Source organism: Takifugu flavidus, chromosome 11 (genome assembly GCF_003711565.1).
Source record: "Takifugu flavidus isolate HTHZ2018 chromosome 11, ASM371156v2, whole genome shotgun sequence".
Taxonomy (NCBI): domain Eukaryota; kingdom Metazoa; phylum Chordata; class Actinopteri; order Tetraodontiformes; family Tetraodontidae; genus Takifugu; species Takifugu flavidus.
Window position 1 is genome coordinate 3,871,253 of NC_079530.1, and position 27,244 is coordinate 3,898,496.

Sequence of the window (27,244 nt, forward strand, 5' to 3'; positions counted from 1 at the left end):
TTTGTGAGTACAAAAGCTGATGGATTTATTTTGTAATTCAAGCAGTGGTTAAGCTTTGCACTGTGTAATCATGTCTTTTTTTCTTTTTTAAATCAGATACTAGTAACCTACAAGTCTCTCTACTATAAAAGGATAACATGCAAAAATTTAAACATTATTATAAGACATTTTAGTTCTTCACCAAAAATAAAACAGAAGAAACATTAAATTGTGCAAAATCTATTATCACAGAAGAAAGTGAGAAAAACAAATCAAGATTATCAACATAGATACTGATCAATGTAAACAACAAGGAGGCACAGGTTTAACATTGCACCATTGTGAAACAGCATGAATTAGATAACCTGGTTCAACTTAATTTTATACATTTTCATGGCTGTGTGCTGTATGAGACTCAAAACAGTTAGGTACCATTTCCTCTGTAAGAAAAAGCAAAGGAAAAATTCAAACAGCATTCACAGCAGCAGCCTTTTCAAACTGTTCTATCATTGAAATGAACTGCTAACAAGTCACATCATTCACATCAGGTATCCAAGGTAGTTTTCTATGTCAACTGGACTGGGTTTCTTCTCTTGAAGACGTTTCGCCTTCTATCCAGAAGGCTTCTTCAGTCCAGTTGACATAGAAAACAACCTTGGATACAATGACCTGGATGACTGAGAATCTACACAGACATCTTCACATCAGGTAAAAATTTCACCATTTATCGCAAAGCTTTTTCCGAAAACTCGCAGGGCAGGAAAATCTCAACTGGCCAAAGTAGTGACATTCCACTGAAAAGAAGGATTTTGTTTCCAAAATGCTGATTCTGTCAACTTTACATGATATTTTCTACTCAAGAATTACTTATCTATATTTTTAGAGGGAACAAATGGCACAGAAAAACTAACATCTGATCAACAAGGAGAAATAAACCAAAGCAGACAACAATATGGCAGCAGATGTCATTGGTCTTCAACGAGGATGAGCCAGGTAACCATTTTATTGACTAGAGGAAAATCTTTGGGTCAAAACTTAGTGATAGAAATAGTGAGATAAAGTGGATCCAGCAGTATGTCTCAGAGACATGAGTCCATACTGGGGTGAGTGAACTCTTCCACCTGAGCCTCAGTTTCCAGTATAGAGATCCGCAGTACTAGAGCTCAAACCCCGACTCTGTCTGAAATTACTTCGAGTCTAACAACAGGAAACAGAGTGCAGATTCAGAAAATTGGAAAGATTGAAGATTAATTACACATTGTTTTTATTTTGGGTTTATTATGTTCCTCACCTGGAATGGGTCATCACTGGTTTTATTGAGATAATTCAAAGACGCTGCTCTTTTCATACTGTTTGGACAACAGGAAGAACACAACAATTAGCCTATCAGTTTGAAGAACTGAATTTAAAAAAAGATAATGCAACATCTTGTGTGTTCTTACTTGGTGTTGGGGGGTTCTGGTGGTCCATTGCCCTGCAGCTTTTTCACTAGAAGTTCACTGCTGCGCCGTAAAACATCCCTGAGTTTTCCCAGCGAGCCACTGCGCTGAAGGGTACCAGTGCCATCCTGAAGACATATTCAAAATTTTGTACACATCCAGCTTAAAACTGATAAGGGGTGAATATTTACAATGATTCAATGAATTGTAAATAGTTTGTTCTGCAAAGACTACAGACCATTCAGACCAGATCAACCATTTTGTTTTCCCAGGGCCATTATTTTATGCAGCTAATAAAGCTCAACTGTATGGATAACACCTATGCCACAACTTTTATTCAAGTACTATTACAGATTTATGGAAACATGTGAATAAGGCTTTCCATGAGATTAAAAACAAGTTGTGGTGTTGACAGAAAGATTGAATAAGCAGGTGTAAACGTTCCAGATTAGTTACTTGCTCTGCAGATGAATATATGACTGTCAACACAGAAATAAGTATTCATATTGATTGCAGGAAAAAAAAAAAAAAAAACAACTTTGCAAATGAAAACTTTATTTCATAATACCAACAAGAGCTGATAGAATATTCATCACAATGCAGAATGTCATTACAGTCCTACTTACTAAGATAGTGTTTAATAGACCGAAACATTTTTGTTCATCCTTGAGGAAAATGAAGTCATGATAAATGTCAAGAAGAGACACTTCAATAAATAAGCAATCCAATAACATGAAAATATTTTCATAATGTGGTGCACAGTTGGTTTCTTTTGTTCAGAGTTGCATTATTATTAGGAATGAAGAATCAAAACAAATAGCAAACAAACAACTGTGTGCTGAATGCACTTGTCAAAACCAGAAAAACACTCAAAGTTACTATTCCAAGATGTTTAAGTCAATTTACAGTCGAACAATAAACACCTTAACAGGTTGAACTTCAAACACAACATGTTCACTTCAAACACCCACTTTTGGATTTCCGAGAACAGAAATGACTAAGTGACAATGTATTACTGGCAAGCTACCATGAAAGAAAAAGGCAGACACTTTGAAAATGTGTGTAACAGCAAATAAATAGCGTCCATATTAAAAGTGGGCACTGTGACTGTACTACCAACAAACACAATTACGCACTAGAAAACACATGAAATCATCACTGAATTGTCATGCAAGCTTCTACTACATACAAAGGCAATTTAGAAATCTTGGACCATTTCTGCAATCTCGAGTGGTCAATGTTTGTTAAGTTCCTCGAGTTGGTCTAAGCCACTATTACAGGATCAGCTTTTTCCCTTTGTAAATGCAAAGTTGCTGTGTACATACTGTTAGTCTAGCCACCCAGACACTGGAGTCAACACAATAGTCTTTCAGACCAGGCTTTGACATAACTACCTCAACGTTCAGCCACAAAATAATTACCTCTTAAAAATGTAACCAAAACTATTAAAAAAAAACATTAAATATATTTAAAAACAAAATGAGCCGCATGCCAATTTCAGACCTACCTAATTTGGCAAAATGATTCCGATTAGCATATGAAACGACATGGTACCATTAGCATCTAAATTGTCCAGGTATGATGTCATTACGTTAACATCATTTAAAAAAAATAAAAATAAAAAGAATGCATGGTTACAAGATACAGATATCTGGTTGGCAGCTCGGTTTGAGGTCAAATGTCATTTGTATAATAGGCTAAGTGGGCCGAAAGTGAATTCAGTCAAATGCGTGCAAAGGAATTCTGCAACTGGCCTGGAGTGAAGCTGAAACAATTCCTCACCTATAAACATTCCCTTTTTTTTTCTGTCACTTATTTTCCTGCTCCTCTATGAAAAGAACTTAATCTACTGTGTACCAACAAAATCCTACAAGCGCCTGCTGGAGAGAGGAATAGAAAATGACTTCCTAACAGGAAATTAAAAATCAATCACAATCACAATTCCTATCAAATATTAAGAGAATTGAAGAAGCGATTTCTGAAGTGATAATGTTAGTGAGAGCAAGATAGAAGCGAGAGATAAGAATCAAATTTCCCAGCAGCTTTCAGATGAACGGAGGACAGAGGTGACAATCAAGAGAGGGAAGGAGGGAGGCACACTGGGCCTCTGCTGGAGCAGCACCAGTTTTGTCAGATGATCTCTTTTGTTGGGACATGGGAGGCCAGGGGAAGGACAAGACATATCCATTTTGCTATTGTGTTGAGGAAGGAGAGAGGGATGGAGGAATAGTCTTGATGGCTTAGGCCTGATAAGAGAGAAACAGACAAAATTGGCAGACATTGTGAGATTAAGAGCTCTGGATTGGGTGGGTTCCAACACAAGCTACCCTGGGTGTAACAACATATAGGCAAGGTCATGCTGATTATACAGTATTTTAAAATGTATACATTAAGTCTATGATCAAATCTATATTAATATAAAATAATTTAGACAACAACAAAAAACATAACACTGAATGACTGAATTTCTGCAAATCATCGCATCAATACAACCAATTTAACATGTATTTTAGCAGCATTTTTACATTCTCCATTGATGTAGTTGATGAGGCTAGGTGCAGTCACCATCACAGCCCTTTTTTTGTTCTCTGGGTCCCTGAGCCTGAATTCAGCACACAATAGTGACTGTAGTATATTTAATAGTTGCAAAAATCGGAACAAAAAACACATCATTCAATATATGAAAATTAAAAATTTAAAGACTAATTATCTAACCTCTCTTCTTCTGAACCCACCCAACTGTGTGGAATGAAAAATGAAGAGGAAGAGTACAATCCACTGAGTGAATAATTAGGAAATTTCATTGACAGGCTGATTGGTTGTCCTGGCAAGAATAATCAACACGGAAGCAATTTAGTGACACATGGAAAAAGGATGAAGCAAAGCATGGAATGTAGGACACATGCAAACAGGATAAGCAATGAAAGCATCTAGCCAACAGCATGAAGCAGATGCACCCCAACATGAATACTCTCACATGGCCATTATCCTGCTGTATTACTGTATCAGGTAAATGTGTGTAATGCCACTTAAATTAGTCTAATCTTATTCTGCTTTCACACTGAAATTAGCAAGTCAACACGGGATATTCTAACATGGGTTGACCTGGCTTGACTTGGCATTTGGGCACTTTCACATTGCCAGAAGTAGCAGGTCTAACCATGTGCTTTTTTTCTTCCTTTCATATGTCATCACACCTTTACATGTGCCAGAACACTGCATGGTGAGCAATGGACAGCACAGACACCAGCGTTGTTCTTTCATACTTTGCCATTCTGTCCCTTTTGCAAAGTTTTCAAGCTCAGCGCAGATTTAACAATTTCCAGGCAATACAATAGCAAAGGCGAATGGAATTTCGGTCATGCCTGGAAAGACTGTGTGAAAGTTTATAATAAGGCCATGCTGTGCGTTCCAGGCTCGTAATATAGCCATAAATAAATGTGTCACGAGCAGGCCCTGAATTCTGCCACCAAATCACTTCTATTCAGCAGATGCAGTTTGCAGATCTTGATTGTGATCATGCCAAGCCACTGCTATGCTAGATAAAAAGCTACCGTATTTTCACGACTATAAGGCGCACCTAAAAGCCTAGAATTTTCTAAAAAATCTACGGTGCGCCTTTTAACCCGGAGCGCCTTTTGTATGGATTACGGTAATATTGGTTAATCGCGGCTACCGTAGTCAGTAGGCGTGGCCGAGGTAACAGCAGTAAATTCAGTCCCAAACCATTTCTGTCTGTAAAGACCCCAAAATGGCTCCTTGCAAGAGACGCGCTTTTGACGCAGAGTTCAAACTGAAGGCTATCAGTCACGCAGTTGAACACGGAAATAGAGCAGCAGCAAGAGAATTTAACGTGAACGAATCAATGGTGCGGAAGTGGAGGAAGCAACAAGACGACCTGCGCCAGGTAAAGAAGACTCAACGGAGCTTCCGAGGAAACAAAGCAAGAAGTGGATTAACAAAGGAACTCCAGCCGCTAGATATTGGTGTCAACGGGGCATTCAAAACTAGACTGCGAACTGCGTGGGAGCGGTGGATGACGAACGGCGAACACACGTTCACCAAGACGGAGACGGCGCCGAGCGTCATACGTCACTATCTGCCAGTGGATCGTAAATGCCTGGGCATCGACCGTGGTCCGAGCTTTCGGGAAGGCAGGGATTGTCACTGAAATGCCAGACAACACCAGCGACACCGACCCTGATGACGACACGGAGCCGGCCATGTTGGACGCCGTATTCGCACAACTGTTCAATTCGGACACCGAAGAAGAAGAATTCGAGGGATTCCTGGATGAGGAATGAACTGATAAAGTGATCTTTACGTGTTTCTTTTGTGTGTTTACAACTTAACAAGGCTGGTCATACTGTGAATATGGAAATTACCGTTTGAACAACGTTGTTATATTGCTATTGTTATATTGCTATTGCTATCGCTTTGCACTACTTCGAGAGTTCGAGTTACCGTATATTGTGTTTGCACTAACGTTTGATTTACCACAACGGTACTACGTGATAAAAATGTTGCACTAAATCGAAGATTTATTAAACTCCACTATCCACTTGTGATAAAAATGTTGCACTGCCTGTTATAACTCGCTGTTATTAAACGAACTGTGTTACGCGAAAACACTACGTCACTCGGGAAAAATAATAAAACAGCTGTTTATTCGTTTTGGGAGTGAATAGAGTTGTGAGAACGACGGTTTGTATTCTATTACCGGTAATAAAGTTTGACTGACTTATCTGGCCGTTTTATTGACATTCCTTTTAGCGCAGCTCGATCTAGTGAACGCGTCATGAAACCACAGGCACTACGCAGTTTCTATGCTATGCGCCTTATAACACGGTGCGCCCTGTGTATGAAAATATTTCTAAAATAGGCTGTTAATTGAAGGTGCGCCCTATAATACGGCGCGCCTTATGGTTGTGAAAATACGGTACATCATATCGCTACACAAGCTGTATATATACAATCCATGATCTGTGATATTTCCTGTGTATGTATATCCTATCATTAAAGGTCTTGGAGCTACATATTTGATTTGTTTGACTGAATAAATGGAGTATGTCTCCGCTCTTCAGAGATCATTCTCTGTGGACAGGATGTCAAGTGACAAAAGCAGAACACGACTGACAGGGACATTAACCTCATCGGGTAATTTAGCGAGAAAAATTTCATATTACAGACAACCTGCATCTTCCAGCTAAATTCAGCGAATGACCCTGTAATCGAAAGCATCTTTAGTGAGTTGATAAGATGTCTGTTATTGTACAGAGTGAAATTCTTATCCTAGGTAGCAAATGACACTATTTTACAAACAAAATTTTCTCATACACCAATACCCTACTGCTAATAACAGTATTCATTTGTTGGTTAAAAATTGATGAAATTTGAATTAATTTAAATGAATTGATTAAATTTGTAATATCCTTAAAACAAAATGAGTGAGAGCATGTAAATCTGCATTTTACTGTATTAATTTTGTGAGATTTTGTCATGTAATGTCATGGAACAAATGAGATTCTTCAACAAAAACACCCAGCAATCCTTCACATGCAGCCACATGTTTCTCAAGCAAACAAAGTGCATGCTTTTTGTGGGGTTAAGTTATAAGACTGGTAAGCCCCTCAGGCATGAGCATGTTACATATGTACAGTCAAGAAAGAAACCACGTCTCTCTACTTTGTGCTTCTTTCAGTGAGAGCACCATTTAGTGAGCAGACATTTCATATCAATATGTAAGCACTCGTTTATTAGTGTGCACATTAGGTGTGAGCTCAGCTGGCAGGCAAAGCGACATGAATGTTTTCTGGCTGGGTCACTGTGGTAAATGGAGAGGCACAGGCTCAAGAGAGGCATCTTTGCTTGTGTTACTGTCAGATAAAGTTTCTACTAAATGAATATACAACAATATTATGTTTTAATGTTTCTGGCAACTGTTTTTTTATGAGCAGAGTGGAGGCATGATAAAACCAGAAAGATCATCAAGAAATCATGTGTCTTCGCTACTCACACCCCTACCCCTTTTTTTGCAACTTTTTTCAAGGTAATTATTACATTAACAGACATAATTTTAGTTTAATATTTTCTTCAATTCATAGTAAAAATGAGGAAAAAGAAGAAAACTTTCTCTTGCCCAATCAACAGTACACCAATAATATTGCCAATCCTTTCCATTATAATTTAGTGCACAATTAAAATTCTCCACAGAAGAATATGTATTTCATGTATTATCAGGGTGCTACAGATTGAGCATATGCCTCCTTGTTAGAGTTTTACTTATGCAGAAGCAAATGTAACCATTTATTAAACATGGCGCACGCACTTCACAGTCAGGCAAAGAACAGCAAAAACACAAACCTCTGGCTCAAACCAGACTAAATTGCTGTCAAACACATGTCAGCATGCCAAGACACACAATCAGCTTTTTCATTAAAAAAAACAACAAATGGGACTATTGTGGTTGACCTCAGGGGAGTAACAAGACACACCCAAGTTAAGTTGAACAGGTACAATGAAACATGACGATGCAGCCAAAAAGAGCTAAAGATTGGTGTAAAGTGCGAGTTTAAAATAATTTTTAAATTTCTTTAAAAAAAAAAAATCTGTATGCTATTCCATACCAGTCCAGTCCATATTACAATGTTGCTCCACTGAGGTAATCATATGTATTTACTCAACTATTGTGGATTTGTACTCACCCCATTCCACTCCACGGCCATACTCACTTCCTCGCCAGTCTCAGAGCCGTTCTCATACTTGACACTGGTCATGCTTCTTCGCTTGTCGCCCTCTGTGTCCTTCAGGATTTCCACCACACGTGTCTGGTGGATAGGATCAATGCCCTGACAAAAACAAGACAAAATTAACCACTTCACAATCTGACGCAGATATTATCTCACAATTATTGGAGGGTGCAAAGTACCATTGAAAGAATAAAAATCTGTCAGAGAGAAATGAAATGGGGTGATTGTAAAGAGTGAGATGTGGTAACACTGTGGGAGCTCATTTAAAAATAAACCACTTACTGTGTTGTTCTGAATCCAGTGAAATGTAGAAAAAGGGGGAAAGAAAGATCATGAGAATTTGTAGGCCTGACAAGAAAGTTAAATGCATAAATTAACCAAATTTAATTCAGAGAAAGTGCTGCAAACCTGCTTGCGAGACCTCACAGCACATTCTTCCAAGGTTTCTGCAGCCTCTAACTTGCCCTGTCGGCGGTACAGAGCTCCCAGGTTCCTGAGGGTGGTGTTCACTGTAGGACTGGACAGGCATGAAACGTAAAATAGAAAATCAAAATAATAAATTCATCCAAATAACATTGCCTCACCTGTTGACTTTGCAGGCCTTGTACCAGCCTCCGTACTCTCCATATGGTGTATTCTCTCTATTCTTGGCCTGGAAGTAAATGACCAGGGTGAAAATGCATTAGAATTGACCATGGTGGTCTGAACTGACTAAACGGAAGCAAATCCACTTTTTATATTTCTAGTTAACAATTGCAGATTTTCCTGACAGTTTTGGGGTGTAAATGACGCAAGGACTCCTGACCTTACTCATCTCCTCCCTTTCTTCTGCATGCATCCAGATGGGCTTGTTTTCAGCTGCAGACAGACAGAAGAGGAGGTCATTGTACTATAACTTGAAAAACAGACTTCTAACAGAAGAAATATAATCTTTGGGTCCTTCGTGTCAAAAGGAGTCAGCTGCGGTGGCATCTGTTTCATATGGCCCCCTGGACGCCACCCTACAGAGGTGTTCCAGCCATGTCGCACCAGAAAGAGGAAAACACAGGTACCGGAAGGCCAAGCAGGTTGCAGCCCGGGCTGTTCGGGAGGCAAAAACTTGGGGATGGGAGGAGTTTGGGGAAGCCATGGAGAAAGACAATCGGTCAGCCTCTAAAAGATTCTAGCAAACCGTCTGGTGCCTTAGGAGGGGGAAGCAGTGCTCCGCCAACACTCTATAGTGCCGGCAGGGACCTTCTGACCTCAACTGGGGATATTGACAGATGGTGGAAGGAATATTTCGTGGAGCTCCTCAATCCTGTTGTCACGGCTTCCACTGAGGAAGTAGAGGCTGGGGACTCTAAAGAGGACTTTGCCATCACCTTAGCCAAAGGTAGTTAGCAAGCTCCTCAGCGGCAGTGAGTCAGGGTTGGATGAGTACCTGAAGTCTCTGGATGTTGTAGGGCTGCCCTGGCTGACATGCCTTTGCAACATTACGTTGCAGCTGGATAGTGCCGCTGGAGTGGCAGACCGGGGTGATGGTACCTCTTTTTAAAAAGGGGGACCAGAGAGTGTGTTAAACTATAGGGAGATCACACTTCTCAGCATCCCTGGCAAGGTCTACGCCAGGGTACTGGAGAGGAGAATTTGGCTGATAATCAATCCCTGGATTCAGGAGGAACGATGTGGTATTCGTCCTGGCTGTGGAACACTGGACCAACTCTATGCTTTCCAGAGTGCTTGAGGGTTCATGGGAGTTTGCCCAACTGGTCAACGTACGTTTTGTTGAATATGAAAAGGGGTATTCTGGTATTCGGGCTATTCTGTGGGGGGTGCTCCATGAGTATGGGGTCCAAGGCCCTCTGTTAATGGCAGTCCGGTCTCTGTACCACCGGAGCAAGAGCTTTGTTCGCATTGCTGGCAGCAAGTCATACCTGTCTCCTGTGCATGTTGGACTCCGGCAGGGCTGTCTTTTGTCATGGGTTCTGTTCATAATCTTTATGGGCAGAATTTCTAGGCGTAGCCAAGGGCTGAAAGGAGTCTTGTTTGAGAACCACAGGATTTCATCCTTGCTTTTTGCAGAGGAAGCTGTCCCATTGGCCTCCTTAAACAAGGGCCTCCAGTATGTACTGGGGCGCTTTGCTGCTGAGTGCAAAGCTGTTGGGATGAAAATTAGCACCTCCAAATCCAGGGTCATGGTTCTCGACCGGAAAAGGGAGGTTTGCCCACTCCAGGTTGGTGGAGAAGTTCTGCCTCAGCTGGAGCAGTTCAGGTAGCTCTGTAATCTTGTTCATGAGCGAGTCAAGGATGGAACATGAGATTGACAGGCAGATTGGTGCAGCTTCTGCAGTCGGTGTACCGGACCGTCACAGGGGTGAAGCTCTCTTCACCATGACGGTCTCAATTTACCGGTCAGTCTACGTTCCTACTCTCACCTATGGTCACGAATTTTGGGTAGTGACCGAAAGAACAAGCGGATACAAGCGGCTGAAATTAGTTTCTTCCGCAGGGTGGTTAGGCGCTCCCTTAGAGATAGGGTGAGAAGCTCAGTCACTCGGGAAGAGCTCGGAGTAGAGCTGCTGCTTCTTCATGTCAAAAGCTGTTAGGTGCGGTGGCTCGAGCATCTGTTTCGGATGCTCCCTGCACACCTCCCTAGGGAGGTGTTCCAGGCACAGATCCAGGACACGCTGATAGACTATGCCTCTCGTCTTGTCTGGGAGCACTTCAGAATTCTCCCCGAAGAGCTGGAGGAAATGTCTGCGGAGATGGAAGTCTGGACATCTTGGCTTAGGCTACTGCCCTTGTGACACAGTTCCGGATAAAGTGGGTTGAGATGAGATGGTCCTGCATGTCAATTTATTAGCTTTTGATTGCTTTAAAATATATTTGGAATATACTGCTTAGTAATGATTAAATGGCTCAGACTAATGTAATATTTGCTGTTCATATTCATTTTATTCATATACACTTGCAACTGAATTATATACTTGTAACAAAAAAACTCCAGGAAGTGTATTTTATGCACTTTGTACAACAAAGCTTAGTGCCCCTGAAATCCACACACTGAGTGACAATGTCATGAAATCTATTTCCAATTAAATTTACAATTGAATGCACTAACGGTCTTGTCAAATTAAGTATCCGATGAAAACCACAATAGAGCAAGAGCATTACATCAGCTTAGAGTGCCATGTGCCCATTTATTCTCCTTTCAAAGCCACAATCTAATCTCTGGAGGAAAAGCAACTGAAAAGGTACTTAAACCAAAAAGTGACATTCAGATTTCTGACCAGCAAAATCTTTATTTCACCTCTTTGAGTCCTCCAACCGGCAAAGGCTGCTCAGATCACACTCCAATTTCTAACCTCTTTAACCCTACTCACTGGTGAAAAGATAGATGAACCTGGTCAGAAACCTAATCCCACTCTGTAAATAACTGCATTCTTCACCCATTATCTTCCTGTGCAGAGGTTATTCTTTAAGGTTGATTGAAAGAAGTAGGTCCAGTAGAGAAAAGAGAACACAGAAATCAGCATGAAAGCCTCACCATCAACAGATCCAAACTCTTTCTCGTGCGCACGAGTCAGAATCTCTTTGTACAAAATCTCAGCCTCCTTGTACTTCCCTTGTTTCAAAAAGCACGATGCCTGAAGAAGAAAAATTGAGATTTTTAAATTTAACAAAAAAAAAAACATTTTCATCATCTGTGTAGATTCTCAATCATCCAGGTCATTGTATCCAAGGTAGTTTTCTGTCAACTGGACTGTGTTTCTTCTCTTTGAAGTTGTTTCGCTTTCTATGCAGAAGGCTTCTTCAGTTCTGAACTCGCTGGGAACAGAGCTTGAAAATGCCCTGTGAACCATTGGCATGTTAATGACTAGGTGAACGACCCTACCAAAGGCCCTGCCAACGACTCTCAGGTGACCACTCAGATCATTAACATGCCAATGGTCCACAGGGGCTATATTTTTTAGTTTCGGTTGAAACTAGGTGAAATTAGGTGTACGACCCTACCAACGACCCTGCCAACGACTTTCAGGTGACCACTCAGATCATTAACATGCCAATGGTCCACAGGGGCTATATTTTCAAGCTCTGTTCTCAGCGAGTTCAGAACTGAAGAAGCCTTCTGGATAGAAGGCGAAACGTCTTCAAAGAGAAGAAACACAGTCCAGTTGACATAGAAAACTACCTTGGATTTTTATCATCTTGAGCAAAAAGACTAAAATTTATTTTATTTTTAAAAGGTGAGACTATAAAGACTAGACTTAATATAAGTCTATTATTGAGGTAGCGTGAATATGATAATACAATCAGCTGAATGGCCTTTGGAAAACTATATGCTGAATATTCCCGCACTGAGGTTGCTACAACTATGTAGTGAGATCTTGTTTCTCACCAAGTTGTTCTTGGTTTTGGCCACATTAGGATCATCTGGGCCGAGCCTAGACTCGTAGATCTCCAGAGCCCGACAGTAGTAGTATTCCACCTCCTCGTATTTGCCCTGATTCTGGCAGAGCAGGGCCAAGTTGTTCAGTTGTTTGGCTACATCTGGATGATCTTTCCCAAGAACCTGGTGGAAATGGGAAACAAATGATTCTAGGTGTAAGTACATTTACACATTATCTGCCCCCACTTTTATAGTGGTACATTTTTCCCCCCCAACATCCTTCCCCATTAGTGCTGCAGTACCATACTGCTAAAAAATTTTGACCTAAATTAACACAGGTTTAAATGTGTACCTCTGGTAAATGCTCTCAAAAAAACAGTATTCCCTGTGGATATGGGAATGTCCCCAATGGAAAGTTCTGTCATTTTAAGAATGTAATTTCTTTTTATGGCTATTTATAATCACTGCTGTCTTCATAACTCCAACTGACTTCAGCAGCAGTTTACTGCTAACGACTCTGCTTCTGTGTGGAGAGGCCTGAGGCAGATTACCGACTACAGGCCTCAGGCTTCAAAGGGTCAGGACGACAAAGCCCTTTGTAAGAGTCTGTCCCTCCACTATGCCCACTTTGACACCTCGTCAACCATGCCCAACACCTCCCCTCCCCCCCCGTGTCACTGCCCCCATGGACCTCACTCCATCAAAGGCAGTCGTCCCCCCCCCCCCCCCCCCCGGGGGACTTCCACCCTGAGGCACTGCGCAGAGGAGCTGACTCCTGTCTTTACAGACATCTTCAACTCCTCCCTGCCAGGTGCCAGCCTGCCTCAAAACTTCAATCATCGTCCCTGTCCCCAAGAAGCCATGGATCACTGGGCTTAACGACTACAGACCTGTTGCGCTCACCTCTGTAGTCATGAAGTCCTTAGAGCGCCTGATCCTGCCACACCTCAAGTCCATCACCACCCCCCTCCTGGATCCACTGCGGTCTCTGTACCACCGGAGCAAGAGCTTTGTTCGCATTGCTGGCAGCAAGTCATACCTGTCTCCTGTGCATGTTGGACTCCGGCAGGGCTGTCTTTTGTCATGGGTTCTGTTCATAATCTTTATGGACAGAATTTCTAGGCGTAGCCAAGGGCTGAAAGGAGTCTTGTTTGAGAACCACAGAGTTCCTACAGAGCTAACAGATCTGTGGACGACGCGGTCAACCTGGCCCTTCACTCCATCTTGCAGCATCTGGACTCCCTGGGAACCTACGCGAGGATCCTGTTCGTGGACTTCAGCTCCGCGTTCAACACCATCCGCCCCGCTCTGCTACAGGACAAGCTGTCCCAGCTTAGTGTGCCTGCCTCCCTCTGCAGGTGGATCACTCACTTCCTGACGGATCGGAGGCAGTATGTGCGGCTGGGGAAGACTGTCTCGGACTCTATCTCCATCAGCACTGGATCACCCCAGGGCTGTGTACTTTCCCCCCTGCTCTTCTCCCTGTACACAAACTGCTGCACCTCAAGCCACCAGTCTGTCAAGCTGATCAGGTTTGCGGATGACACCACCCTCATCGGGCTCATCTCCAATGGCGACGAGACTGCCTACAGAAGGGAGGTGGCTCAACTGGTGTCCTGGTGCGGACACAACAACCTGCAGCTGAACGCTCAGAAAAGTCAGATTGTGGACTTCAGGAAAGTCACAGCCCCTTTGCCCCCCCTTGCCCTCATGGACTCCCCCATCACCATTGTGGACTCCTTCCGCTTCCTGGGCACCACCATCACCCGGGACCTTAAGTGGGAGCCAACCATCAGCTCCCTCATCAAGAAGGCCCAGCAAAGGATGTTCTTCCTACGGCAGCTGAGGAAGCTCAAACTGCCTCCCAGGATGTTGGCGCAGTTTTATACGGCCATCATCGAGTCCATCATCACCTCCTCCATCACCGTGTGGTATGCTGGCGCCACCGTCAGGGACAGACTATGGATGGATGGATGGGCGTGCATATATATATATATATATATATTATATATATATATATATATATTATATATATATATATATATTATATATATATATATATATATAATATATATATATATAGATATATATATATATATATCTATATATATATATCTATATATATATATATCTATATATATATATATCTATATATATATATATGTATATGTATATGTATATGTGTGTGTGTGTATATATATATGTGTTATTTTATTTATATTATTCTAGTGTTGTCTTCTCTATGTTGAATGTTGCAGCGTCACACCAACACAAATTCCTAGCTTGTGTAATACATGAACAATGGCAATAAATAAATCTGATTCTGACCTTTTTGTTAAATATAATCACTGTTAATCACTAACAGAATCAGCTTGAGATGAGGCTTCAATTGCATGACAGTAAAAACTCTTCCTGTGACAATTCTGTGATACCACCTACCTTTTCTCTAATCTCCAGAGCCCTCTTACACAGCGGCTCAGCTTCTTTGTACTTCCCCCTCTTGCCATAGAGCACAGCCAAGTTATTCAGAGTTGCAGCAACCTGTAGAGGGAAAAAAACAGAAATCCTGATTCAGGCCACCAAACGGCACAATATGCAAATGTACAAATTGTGTATAGTGATAAGAAGGAAAAAAAAAGAAACCTTTTTGAATTTCATGGCTTTCTGCATTCATTTGTCATAAAATTTGCTCTGATCACCTTCTAAGCCAAAAGGTACCGACAAATTCAATGTGGCTAAAATAGTAACAAAAATATTTGATCTCTCAGTACAACCGTAAAAATTTCAGTGCTCGTGGAAAAATTAGGCAAACCCCTGAACTAATAACTAACTCTGGAACGGTGCATCGAAAGGCAACAGTTATATTTTACATAGTCCTATATACAAATAAAAGCAATTTCAGCCAACAGCAACTGCCAACTCCAAAGGTTTACCCTAGCAGAGCTTCTTAAAGCCTTTACAGCATATTTGAGTGCCAGGGTCTACGTACATTTTCACCCTTCCCTTTAAAAGACTGTGCAAACCACAAATCTGAATGTTTTTCCAGTGGCCTTTGGCCTCATGTAGTTCATGCTTTATCAAGGAGCAGACACAGCAGTTGTAATCCATTACTTGCCAGCCTGCAAACATATGCTAATAAAGCAAAAAATTAAATTAAATTTTAAAAAAAGCAAGGAAAAGTCACATTATGATGATCGACACAATGCAAGAAAAACCACTACTGCTCTTTACACTCCCAATTCCTAAAAAACACAAGATTACAGCACACACTTACAGCTGGATGATCTTTTCCCAGCGTTTTCTCTCGGATAGACAGAGCATCATTAAGCAGATGGGCAGCCTCTTTGTATTTGTTCTGGTCCCTACATGAGTCAAAGACAGACAAGATAATGACATGAAACTCGAGCATGCAGAAGTGACTGAAACAAGATAAATTTCTGACCTATAGACTAATGCCAATATGTTGAGCATTGTGGCCACATCCGGGTGATCGTGTCCAGAGGTCTTCTCCAGGTCCTCTAAAGCCTGCTTGCAGAGGGGAACAGCCACCTCATACCTGCCCTGGGAGGCATACTGGATCACAAGGTTGTGCAGGGTTCTCAGGCGAGCTGGAATCTCATAGCCTCCTTGCTGAGCTGCAGCAACAGCTGCACTGTTGTGTTGGTGCTGGACTGTGGAGTAACATGTACATGTCAGATATTGAGGGCACCGAGTTGGCGAGTTACATGATACCAAGTTGGTGAGATAAGCCCCTTTCACACTGAATGAAAGTAGCGTGCCATCCCCAGTCAAAGTGGGCCGTTTTGGCACTGTATAAGGGTTGTCGCAGCATTTCGTTCCGGGTTGAATGACCCTGCAATCAACCTGGGAAATCAGCGGAACAACGAGGGTCACCTGCAACATGCAACAATCCATCCCACTAAATTACCCAATGACTTTGATGTACCTGCCTGTTTCGGTCTGTTTTTTTTTTTTTTGTCTTCACTGGACATTTTCTCAACAGAGACTGATCCCTGAAGGTTCCCCCCCCAATCAAACTAATGAGATGTGTCGCTGCACGATCTTAAAATTTAGTAAACATTTTAACTATATCATGCAATGTTTATATACTGCTTGATGAAACAGCTATTTTATCAATCCTGGCAGCATGCAGACACAATAACAAGAGCCACAAACTGCTCAGAAGAAGAGATGTAACAGTTATTTATGGCAATATTGTCAGCCTAAGATGCACTCAGTGGCCTCAGTGTGAACTTTACAAATTAATATACAGCCACTAGGCACTGGCTAAACCGTTTGAGGATCTCAAGCTCGGTAGCTGCGCCACCAGTGTCCTCTGTGTCCTCCACAAATGTCAGTAATTCAAATCTCACATAGACACGTTATTTGCTAAGATAAATTTATGTTTTAAAAAAAACTTTAGATGAATTTTCTGAGAGTTACTCCTTCACTTAGTAGCTTAATCAGTGGATTAATAAATACAACAAATTGTTGTCTGATACAATCATTCCAGCTTAACTACAATTGTTGAGTCTGCGCTGAGTTTGTAAACAATGCAAAAGGGGAAAAATTGCAAAGTATGAAATACCAACGCTAACCATCGACGTCCTGACTCCATTGTTTAATTTGAAGCGTTCCAGCCCATGCCGTCCCCACTGCCTGTGAGCTGCTCCACCACTTCCCCCCCACACGCAGATTCGTGATCAGAACAAACACCAATTAGGACCACTTAACACCGTCCAATTCTATCGAGGCCAGGTTCTTTAGAACTGCAAGAGTTTCATAATTTTAGCTTACCCGATAACGGAGAAACGAGTTAAACATGAAGCTTTTGTCAGTTCTGAGCCGTTTTCGCCCGCTCTGTTTTGCATTGAGTTAATAGGAGATTTGAGCAGACCAGTCAGCACTCTAGCTCGTTTAACGGGGCGCTGGTTAAGTTAATGTCCTCCAAGTTATGATTGTGAGTTAGTCAAGGCTCGTAGCTACAAAATGATGTAATTTTTATGCTTGTAGGAACTTCCCGAGACAGAGTTAAGGCGATTTGTTTGGAAGGATTTCAATCTGAATTTTTCTGATGCTCTGTTCTAGGTTACATGGTCTCCCACTCTAACTTGAGCTGAAAATGGTTGCGAGGGCATTTCCAGGTGCCAAAGAAATGCCCTCTCCAACTTTCATCTTTTACATAGTGACTAAGGCCCTTTGTGGCTACGTTTTAAAGTTGGAACAGCCTTTCTAAGCAAATGTATGCTGGAGCTACGGCCCCTCAAACATGGGGTTAAATTCCAGGACTTTTCCAGGCCTCTCCTATTAGTTACAATGGAATTTCAAGGATTTCAAGGCCTTGAAAACAAGTATCTTTGCACCCCAAGAAAAGTCATAGCCACTGAGTCCCATAATTTAGCCAGGTTCTGGGAAAGTTTGGTGTCTCTACACCAAAGCACCTAGGAGGAGAAACCCGCCAAACTTTTTGACACAAAAAAAAATAAAAAAAGAGGATAACAAAGGGTGGCCTCCTCTAGGGAGGCACATCCAATTAAATAGACTTATAAAATATATTGTTGAATGGACTTGAATTTAAACAAAAAGCTTCTGTAATTCCAAAAATTGATGTGTCTTACTTCCTTGACCATGATCCTCTTCATCATTGGGGAAGAGGTCATCCAAGGAATCTTTTGGTGTTTCACAATCCTTCTCCTCCTGCTAAGATTACAAACACAGGTCTATTTTGTTTACAATGACAGGTAATAAAACAAGCAGACATAAAAACACCTACAGTGGGAATCTGAAGCATTATCGTTTTATCTTCTATCTTTTTAACACAATCTAATAGCCATTTACTAATATCATGGGAAAAAAGCTATTAACATAATAGATTTATAGTAATTACAGTTCAAAATTATAACAATCATATTTTAAAAACAATAAACAGAGCTCATTTTTTTAAAGCTCTAAAAAGATAATGAGCTCTTGTACTTTTAACTAGATACAGAAAGATATACAAAATTGGTATTAGCTGCCAAATATTTAATAGAAAAACTAGAGTTATACTTGCATAAACATCCACCATTAATATTTTTCACATCATAATATTCATGTATTGACAAGTTAATCCTTTAAGACATACCATACCCATCCAGAGCTTATTCTGCACTTTTACATGAAGAAATGGCATATTTACAACATCATGATGTGTCTTCTCATATAGAAAGTGTTGTGAAAAAAAAAGAATCTACAAAGCACCCAAAGTCAGGTTATGATATTTTTTAATGCAAGCACTTTTTATTGAATATATGCAAAACTATCTTTGGAAGGAAAAAAGCAAACTGGGACATGTTAGATATTACATACATGTTGAATATTTTGTAAATGTAAATCATGCCATTTATATTATTTGGTTGCATTTTAAAGCAAAAAGGCTTATTGATACTCCTGTCAATGTAAAAGGGTTTAATAACACACCCATTTTAGAAATATTTGTTGTGATTTCAGTGAAGCTTGAACCGTCTGCTTCAAGAAAATGGAAGAAAGAATAATGGGCCAGATTCACGAAACGTTCTTACGAACAAATTTGTTCTTAAGTCCCACTTACGAACATTTTACGAAGATTGTGGCATTCACCAATTTCTTCTTATCCTGGATTTATGCGTAGGTAAGAACAAATCCTACGAACACTCAGGAGTACTCTTACGCACATTTCAGTGCCGACATGTTGGCATGGTTGTGTTTTCTTCTCTTGTGCAGTTCAGTAAAATTCAATATTACAATGATAATTCTGTCATATTTATTTATTTATTTCCTATTTTTGGTGATTTACGGAGAATTTTAAAATTACGTAAATGTGCCAATGACTTAACATTAATCAACCAAATTGGAAACCATGCCAAAACTGTCTTTTTATTTGATTTTATCTTGATTTATTTTATTAGGGGATCGAGGATATGCTCTGGTTGTTGACACCACTGACCAACCCTCAGACTCCACAGGAAATTTTATTCAATCAGATGCATGCGCGCAGTCGCTCAACCATTGAACGCACCATCGGCATTTTAAAGGGGCGCTGGATGTGTTTGGACACAGAGCCACAACCCCGTGAGGATGTGCGTCCTGACGCAATGATGGGGCCTGACTGCAGGCACGTGGTTCACGTTCGAGCGCGATTAATTGCCCGTTTGTGAATAAAATGCATTATTGACACAATCCGAGCACAGCTTTTACACGTTTATTTTTTTTTACATTCTTATTTTATTTTTTTTACATTCTCGTTGATTTCTTTAAGCGTGTTGGCTATAGTCATCAGGGTTGAGGCAATTTTATCAAGCATGTTAGCCATCCTTTCTTGATTGTTCAACACGGCGTCAGAAATCAGGCGTGGAGAGGCAAGCTTTGGGCATTTTGCTGCTTTTTGCTTTGTCTACAGGGTCCTGCTGTAGTTCCTTTTATGGGCATTAGTGGGCGGTGACTTATGCTAATCGTATGTTAATTAGACTCACCTGGCACGCGCTTTCAACTTACGAACAGATGGCATTCATCAATCTAAGAACACAGCTGCGAACAATTCTGGGGCTTACGAACGCGTTGATGAATCCGACGTAGGGTTTTCTTAAGAAACTTCTTAAGAACAACTTAAGAAAGAATCTAAGAAGATTCTTAAGAACATATTGGTGAATCTGGCCCAATGATCCTTCAGACTGCATTCAGTTCAGTCAATAGAGGCCTCTGTATCGACTGAATCAACCTAATTCTGGCTAAGAATGTGGTCACAATATGCTGTAAGTCAATCAGCTCAATGAGGAGATGATTTTCCTTATTCCTGGAAGGCAACCCAAAGCCCTCTTCCTGCTACAAACAGCTGTATTGAGTGTCATTAGGAAATTATTCTGTTTATTCTGTTTATGGTTGATACAGGATTTACATTTGATTTAGGTCAATATGAGACAAATAAGGAACTTATTTTGTAAACTACCCATTGTTGCTACAGAGTATGCCCCACAATTAAAACAAATAAAAAAATAATCTTGTGGTACTATGCTGAATGTTACAGATTAAGCTAGTATAGTCAGTCGGGCTGTCAGTGCAAGGTACTTACTGTGGGAGATACATCTTCGTCATATTTTTTCAGCTGATTCATGAATTCGAGGTGCTTCTTCTCCTCCTCCAGCTGGGCTACACTCTGCTCACTCTTCTGCAGCTTCTGTTGGGTGTTGGCTAGTTCATCCCTTAACCACTGATTTTCCTGGCAAAGTCTTCTCACCTGTGCTCGCAGCTTTTGTTTCTCAGACTCCACTGCGTTCAGATGGTTAGACAGGGCCATCATCACCTGGAACAGAGACAGCATTGGTGAATAATGGCTTTAAACAAGGACAACACTGTTTTAAACTAGGTCTGACTGAATGAATTAAGTTCACTAAAAAAAACTTAGTGTAGAATTTAGTATATAATAAAGGAAGCACACAGCACAGATGGGCCAAATACACTTTTTAAAAAAAATTATGAACCATTCCTCCTCTTCTGATATAGATAACTGTAATACTATAAAATGATCTGTTAATTCTCTTATGAAATAGTCTTACCTGGGCTTCACCCAGGCCAAGTTCAATCATCTCTACTGACTTGCGGAGCAAATTGGACTTCTCGTGAACCAGGTTGGCCTCTTCATCCTTCTTTAGGCACTTAATGGTCTCCAAGAGGCTGTGGAGGATGGAATTATGTTCACTCTTTAGTGCCTCCAGACCCTGTATCACCAGCTTTGTATTGGAGATGATCTCCTCTTGCGAGAGCTTTTCGAGCTTCTCTTCTCTTGGATATACCATAGTGGACATCTTCTTTGTAGCTCAGGTCAACCTTTGAGTAAAGAGGAGTAATCTTAATATCAGCACACTGTTAACAACTAGCGAATATCGAACATCACAGTCACAAGCACAGAAAATATATAGTTTTGCTTTTTATATAGCTAAACCTTTTACCCAGCAGACATAATGCAAACTTAAAATTACTACTGCTGCCCTGCCCATACTGCTTATAGACAAAAGCCAATCTTGCATTGGGCACAGCACACCCCAATGTATATACACAGATAGAAAAAACAGATTGGACAGCACACTCCCACAAGACATAAATACAAAGACAGTTGTAACACACTGAATACATCATGTAAATGTCAGTGAAAGCAAAGTCTGTCCTGTCCTTCTCAATGGAGTCCAGACAGTGGGCCTCATTCACGAACCGTTCTTACGAACAAATTTGTTCTTAAGTCCCATTTACAAACATTTTACGAAGATTGTGGCATTCACGATTTTCTTCTCATCCTGGATTTATGCATAGGTAAGAACAAATCCTACGAACACTCAGGAGTACTCTTACGCACATTTCAGTGCCGACATGTTGGCATGGTTGTTTTCTTCTCTTGTGCAGTTCAATAAAATTCAATATTACAATGATAATTCTGTCATATTTATTTATTTCCTATTTTTGGTGATTTACAGAGAATTTTAAAATTACGTAAATGTGCCAATGACTTAACATTAATCAACCAAATTGGAAACCATGCCAAAACTGTCTTTTTATTTGATTTTATCTTGATTTATTTTATTAGGGGATCGAGGATATGCCCTGGCTCCCTGGTTGTTGACACCACTGACCAACCCTCAGACTCCACAGGAAACTTTATTCAATCAGATGCATGCGCGCAGTCGCTCCACCATTGAACGCACCATCGGCATTTTAAAGGGGCGCTGGATGTGTTTGGACACAGCAGTTGGCAAATTGCTGTACAAACCGGAGAAGATAATTATTTATTTTTGTTATAAAATCTGCTTAGATTACATTTATTCATCTAACTTATGACTCTCCCTCACCATTATAGGTCTGTAGGATAATCATGGCCTGCTGTGTCCTGCACAACATCGCTATGAAGCGTGGTGTCCCTCTTCCCCCTCAGCCACAACCCCGTGAGGATGTGCGTCCTGACGCAATGATGGGGCCAGACTGCAGGCACGCGGTTCACGTTCGAGCGCAATTAATTGCCCGTTTGTGAATAAAATGCATTATTGTCACAATTTCAGTCTCACAGTCTTGATTCACTTCAAAAAGAAAAAAATAAGAGAGACCGGTTTCAGCGCACAGCTTTTACACGTTTTTTTTTTTACATTCTCGTTGATTTCTTTAAGCGTGTTGGCTATAGTCATCAGGGTTGAGGCAATTTTATCAAGCATGTTAGCCATCCTTTCTTGATTGTTCAACACGGCGTCAGAAATCAGGCGTGGAGAGGCAAGCTTTGGGCATTTTGCTGCTTTTTGCTTTGTCTACAGGGTCCTGCTGCAGTTCCTTTTATGGGCATTAGTGGGCGGTGACTTATGCTAATCGTATGTTAATTAGACTCACCTGGCACAGGCTCTCAACTTACGAGTAGATGGCATTCATCAATCTAAGAACACAGCTGCGAACAATTCTGAGGCTTACGAACTGCAGTTTGGAAAATCTTTTTTAAAAAACAAAAAAAAAAAAAATAAGGGATGAAAGTGCTTGCAGCACCACAAGCTGAGTGCTATCTGGCAAGAAGACATGTGACAATACACCACTGTGGACGTACTCATTTTTTTGATGGTCCCCTTTTTGAAAAGTGCATTTTTCGACAACACAAACTGCAAAGTATAGTTATCTCAGTGCCATGAAGTCTCTCTAATCTTTTGTGACAAATATGATGCACAGAACCTCAGCTTTGTGCTAATGATGATGAATGAGCTTAGACAGTTAGAGCACTAAGTGATGAACAACAGGGCTACTTTCAGGTCATATTATTCAGGCTCCAACAATGTTCAACCACCTTTTGTTTTCTCCAGATATCTAATGTTAATCTCTTCTCCTCTAATATTAACTGCTTTAGCCCTTTCAGGGTCACAGGGAGGGTACACAATGGGTCCACCCCTGGATAGGTCACCAGTTCATTGCAGGGCCCTATATGAACATTTCTGAGTTCAGTACCTTGCTCACGGGTACCTTAGCAATGGTCTGAAGGTGTTCTGGCACCTTCCCCTACTAACAGAATACCTTCCATGTTTTGTCTACACTGGGGCTCAAACCAAGAACCCTCCACTTCTCAGCCCAGTTCCTAACAGACTGAGCTACCACCACTCTCTATCTAATGTTAATATTTTCCCAAAATGCAAAATGAAGTTTAGCAGATAAGTTTTCGAAGGCTTCCTCATTAATATTTAACAGAAATCAGAAGCACAGAACCCAAAGCACCACAAGATAGGGTTAAAATACAGCCAACACATTAAAATACTTTAAGGCCCAACTGTAATCCAAATACTGACATGAATCAATCACTGTTTTGCAACCCAAAAAAGTTGCTTGACCCACACCACTGACCTAACCTAAAACAGCAAACAGTGAACTGGGGGAAATGGGAATGAAACAAATACAAAACTATGAGTGCATTGAATGTTGCTGCTCACAGCATTGAAATGACCTTCTTGCTGAATATTACAGCATCATTTCAGGAAGCAGATCCAGAGACTGCCCCACCCACAGGAGGAACAGGGAGGAAATCATCCTGATGAGACTCTGCTCACAAACAGTAGATCTAATAAGCCACAACGGAAGCAAAACTGCACATTACTTACTGACTACACATGCTACAGAGTGTGAGCAAATAAAACTAATACAGTACTACAACTGTGGTACTTTAAATGAGAAAATCTCCTTCTCTCCTGTGGGTCATATCATCAAAATGTTAAACAAGACTCCAAGTAACACAGGTTAACGATATGCTTTTCTGAACATGAAATCAGTACTAATTAAAGAGTAAAGTGTTATGGGAGAGAGTGCTACATGAAAAACAAGGTTAAAGATTCTGAAATAATGTGATTTGGATTGTTTTTTTCCTGAACAAATCAAATCTTATGCTTTGCTAGCACTGCCCATGTGACAATATAACTTGTTTTGACAATCCAGCATACTAATTGTAAAGTTACAATTTAACATTACAATAATTAGAAGGTTGGACAAAGATCATTAGCAAAGGTGTGATTATTTAGTGTCAGCATTATTAAGGAAAATGGAAAAAGCAGAGGGCCATCAATCTTTGTCCTTTTGCATGTACTTTCCATTGTACTGATATGTTTACAAACAAAAAAAAAATCAAACTCATCTTTCATCTCATTAAATCCAAAATACTATCCACATATATAGCAACAAAATACAGGGAGAAGGAGGGTGTGGCAGGAAAGAGGAAGCAATATTACCAGCACTGACATTAGTCATCCATTAAACCACTGACAGATTGTTTGAAAAATGTGGTCTGTGATCCTCAAAGTGCAAAGCATAATGAACCTACTAAAATATTTGTGAGAAATTCTTGCAGACTCGTGTTAATTATTATGCAAAAAAAAAGTCCGTCTTGAATACCTTTATCCTTAGTATATTAATAAATAACTAATACAAACCTTGCAGTCAATAGTTTTCCCTCATTGGTCGTAATTAGATTCCGCATTTCATTTTAGGACTTTTGTTGTTCACCTTGGTGTAAATTCAAACGGTGCAATCGAATCAAAGATTATATTTCAGAATTCGCATCCTCATAACTGTTCACCGAACGGTATCTGCTTAAACATTTATAAGTTAAACCCACAGTGGCGTTGCTAGCTGTATTTAACACTGTCGACCAGCCAATAGCTAGCATTAGCCATCTTGATAGCATCACCACTCCCTATTCGTAACCAGTTTAACCGAGTTTAAACGACCCAATTAACCCACTTCAATATACGCTAGTTTGTGTTCGTACTGCAAACATTCACAAAAATATTCGAACTCTTTGAATCAAGTAGGCATAGAATACACTTTAAATTACTTACCGACAGCTACCATTTATGGATATCTCAGCGCTTTTAAATCCAAAATGTCTCCGCTCCAAGAAAATCATATTCGTTTTCCTTCTTCTTCTTCTTGCTTTTAACGGCAGTTTGCATCCAAGCTGTTACATTACTGCCACCTATCGACGTTTATATCCTTTACTCTTCCCGACGGCCTTTTCAATATTCCGGTGTTGGCTAGAAATCTAAAAACGTCCTTCCTGAAAAAAATGCACTGAGTCCAAATGAGCACAGGAGCTTAGAAGAGTCAAGTCCAAAAAGTTTATTCTCAAAACAGAGATGATACAACAGAGAAAAATGTGAGCGTTCCGAAGGGAGTTCCACAGAAGAACTCTCTACCCAGTGTCTTGTGTACATCTTTTATACCCTAAAATCTGGGTGTAGGGGACCAGCCCTAGTTTGTCTATATACTTTGATTTTCTTTGTTTCTACTGGTGGATTACTTTGATGCGACTTGATCATAAACCTTTTCTATTGGTGTCAAAAATGGTGGTCTTCCCCCTTTGCATTTACTCTTTCCCATCATTCATTTTATTGGTGTCAGGAATGCTTCTGTTTTTTTTTTTTTTTAAAACAACAGAGCAGAATTCGTTTGCGATTCCGTAACACTCACCCCCTGGCATTAATGACTTCATACAGTGTTTTATGTTCATTATCACATCTCATACATCATTGTGACAGTTGTGTACAGATAAGGAGCTTCATCAATCAGTCATTGTGACATTTACCAGATCATTATTTGAGAAGAGACTCTCCTTATCCCACAGACTTCATGTCTCAAGGTCTTCTCTTAATATAACACATTACATTGTTCAAATTCTTAAAAGCTAATTAAAAAATAAGAAACTTTCTAAGCTTTCCAAGGAAAAAATACACTACACCCTCTTGTCCCCACCATCCATTCCCATCCTCCTCAGTCCTTCCCTCATCAGCCTCCTCTCCTCACCATACCGCCCACATACCAAAAGCACATGTTCTGTTGTCTCAGGCTCATGACAATTCTCACACAACCATTTGAATATTTTCCCACCATGTATAAGATACTATTTAAGTTGCCTTGCCCTATTTGTAATCAGTTTCTTTCTGTCATTTCCCCTTCTTTTTGATGAGTTGACCATCCTTTGTATTGAAAAAAAGATGGCTCCCCTTGCCTTCTGCCTCCCAATTCTGTTGCCACCTCTCAATTGCTTTCCTCCATACAATACTCTTCCCTTCTGACTTTGGCAAACTGACCTCCCTTTCAACACTGCTCCTCTATGACAAAACTCAATCAGAGGACTCAAGCGCAGAGTTTCAAAAAGTAACAGTCTTTATTGAAACTCAAGACGCCTCCAAGGAGGGATGAAACAAAAAACCGACTAAACTAAAAGAAATCTAGAAAAGGGGCAAACAAAGCCAACAAAAACCACTCTCTTACGAGGAACTAGAAAAACTAAGGCTATGAAAGTTTCTAAACAATTGCACGGTAAATGCATTTTTTCAAGGACTAGATCCTCTGACTATGAAGTGCAGGCTGGTGATCAGGACGAAAGACTTGACACACTGGCACAGGACAAAGGGAGACATAGACTATAAGCATGGGGGGGGGGGGGGGGGGGAACAGCTGGAAACAATCAGGAATCAGGGAAGACAATCGGACTGGTGACACATGAGGAAGAGCAAGTGGCCTGAAACGAGAGGAGAGTTAGTTTCAAAATAAAACAGGAAGTCACAAAACCAAAATGGAGACAGGACAAAAAAGAGCCAACTTAACCTACAGGTGTGACACTTCACCACTTCTTTTGCCACCTTGTCTGCGCTCTCATTCCCCCAGATACTCATGCTAGCTGCGGTCCA

General features: G+C 40.6%; 1 protein-coding gene and 1 long non-coding RNA gene across 9 annotated transcripts; one reads left to right on the forward strand and one right to left on the reverse strand.

The window, feature by feature from the left end:
- On the reverse strand, window positions 1–25,539 carry LOC130533938 (kinesin light chain 1-like). 8 transcript variants are annotated; one of them, XM_057047743.1, is made up of 18 exons: window positions 25,391–25,539; window positions 21,107–21,377; window positions 20,788–20,853; window positions 20,623–20,727; window positions 18,155–18,236; window positions 15,979–16,207; window positions 15,811–15,898; window positions 14,976–15,077; window positions 12,546–12,719; window positions 11,694–11,793; window positions 8,973–9,025; window positions 8,752–8,819; window positions 8,576–8,684; window positions 8,450–8,458; window positions 8,123–8,266; window positions 1,422–1,546; window positions 1,271–1,328; window positions 1–1,176 (listed from the first exon to the last, which is right to left on the reverse strand). In XM_057047743.1, the coding sequence occupies exons 2-18, from the start codon at window positions 21,353–21,355 to the stop codon at window positions 1,108–1,110; spliced, it is 1,830 nt and encodes a 609-aa protein (XP_056903723.1). In that variant the 5' UTR covers window positions 21,356–21,377; window positions 25,391–25,539; the 3' UTR covers window positions 1–1,107. The 8 variants fall into 8 exon arrangements, with proteins under 8 accessions (XP_056903723.1, XP_056903721.1, XP_056903722.1 ...); XM_057047741.1 differs by having other exon boundaries at window positions 20,623–20,853; XM_057047742.1 differs by lacking the exon at window positions 8,450–8,458 and having other exon boundaries at window positions 20,623–20,853.
- Window positions 21,747–22,591, forward strand: LOC130533986 (uncharacterized). The gene is made up of 2 exons (XR_008952759.1): window positions 21,747–22,289; window positions 22,474–22,591. It is a non-coding gene; the product is annotated as an uncharacterized LOC130533986 (long non-coding RNA).
- Window positions 25,540–27,244: the final 1,705 nt, after the last annotated feature.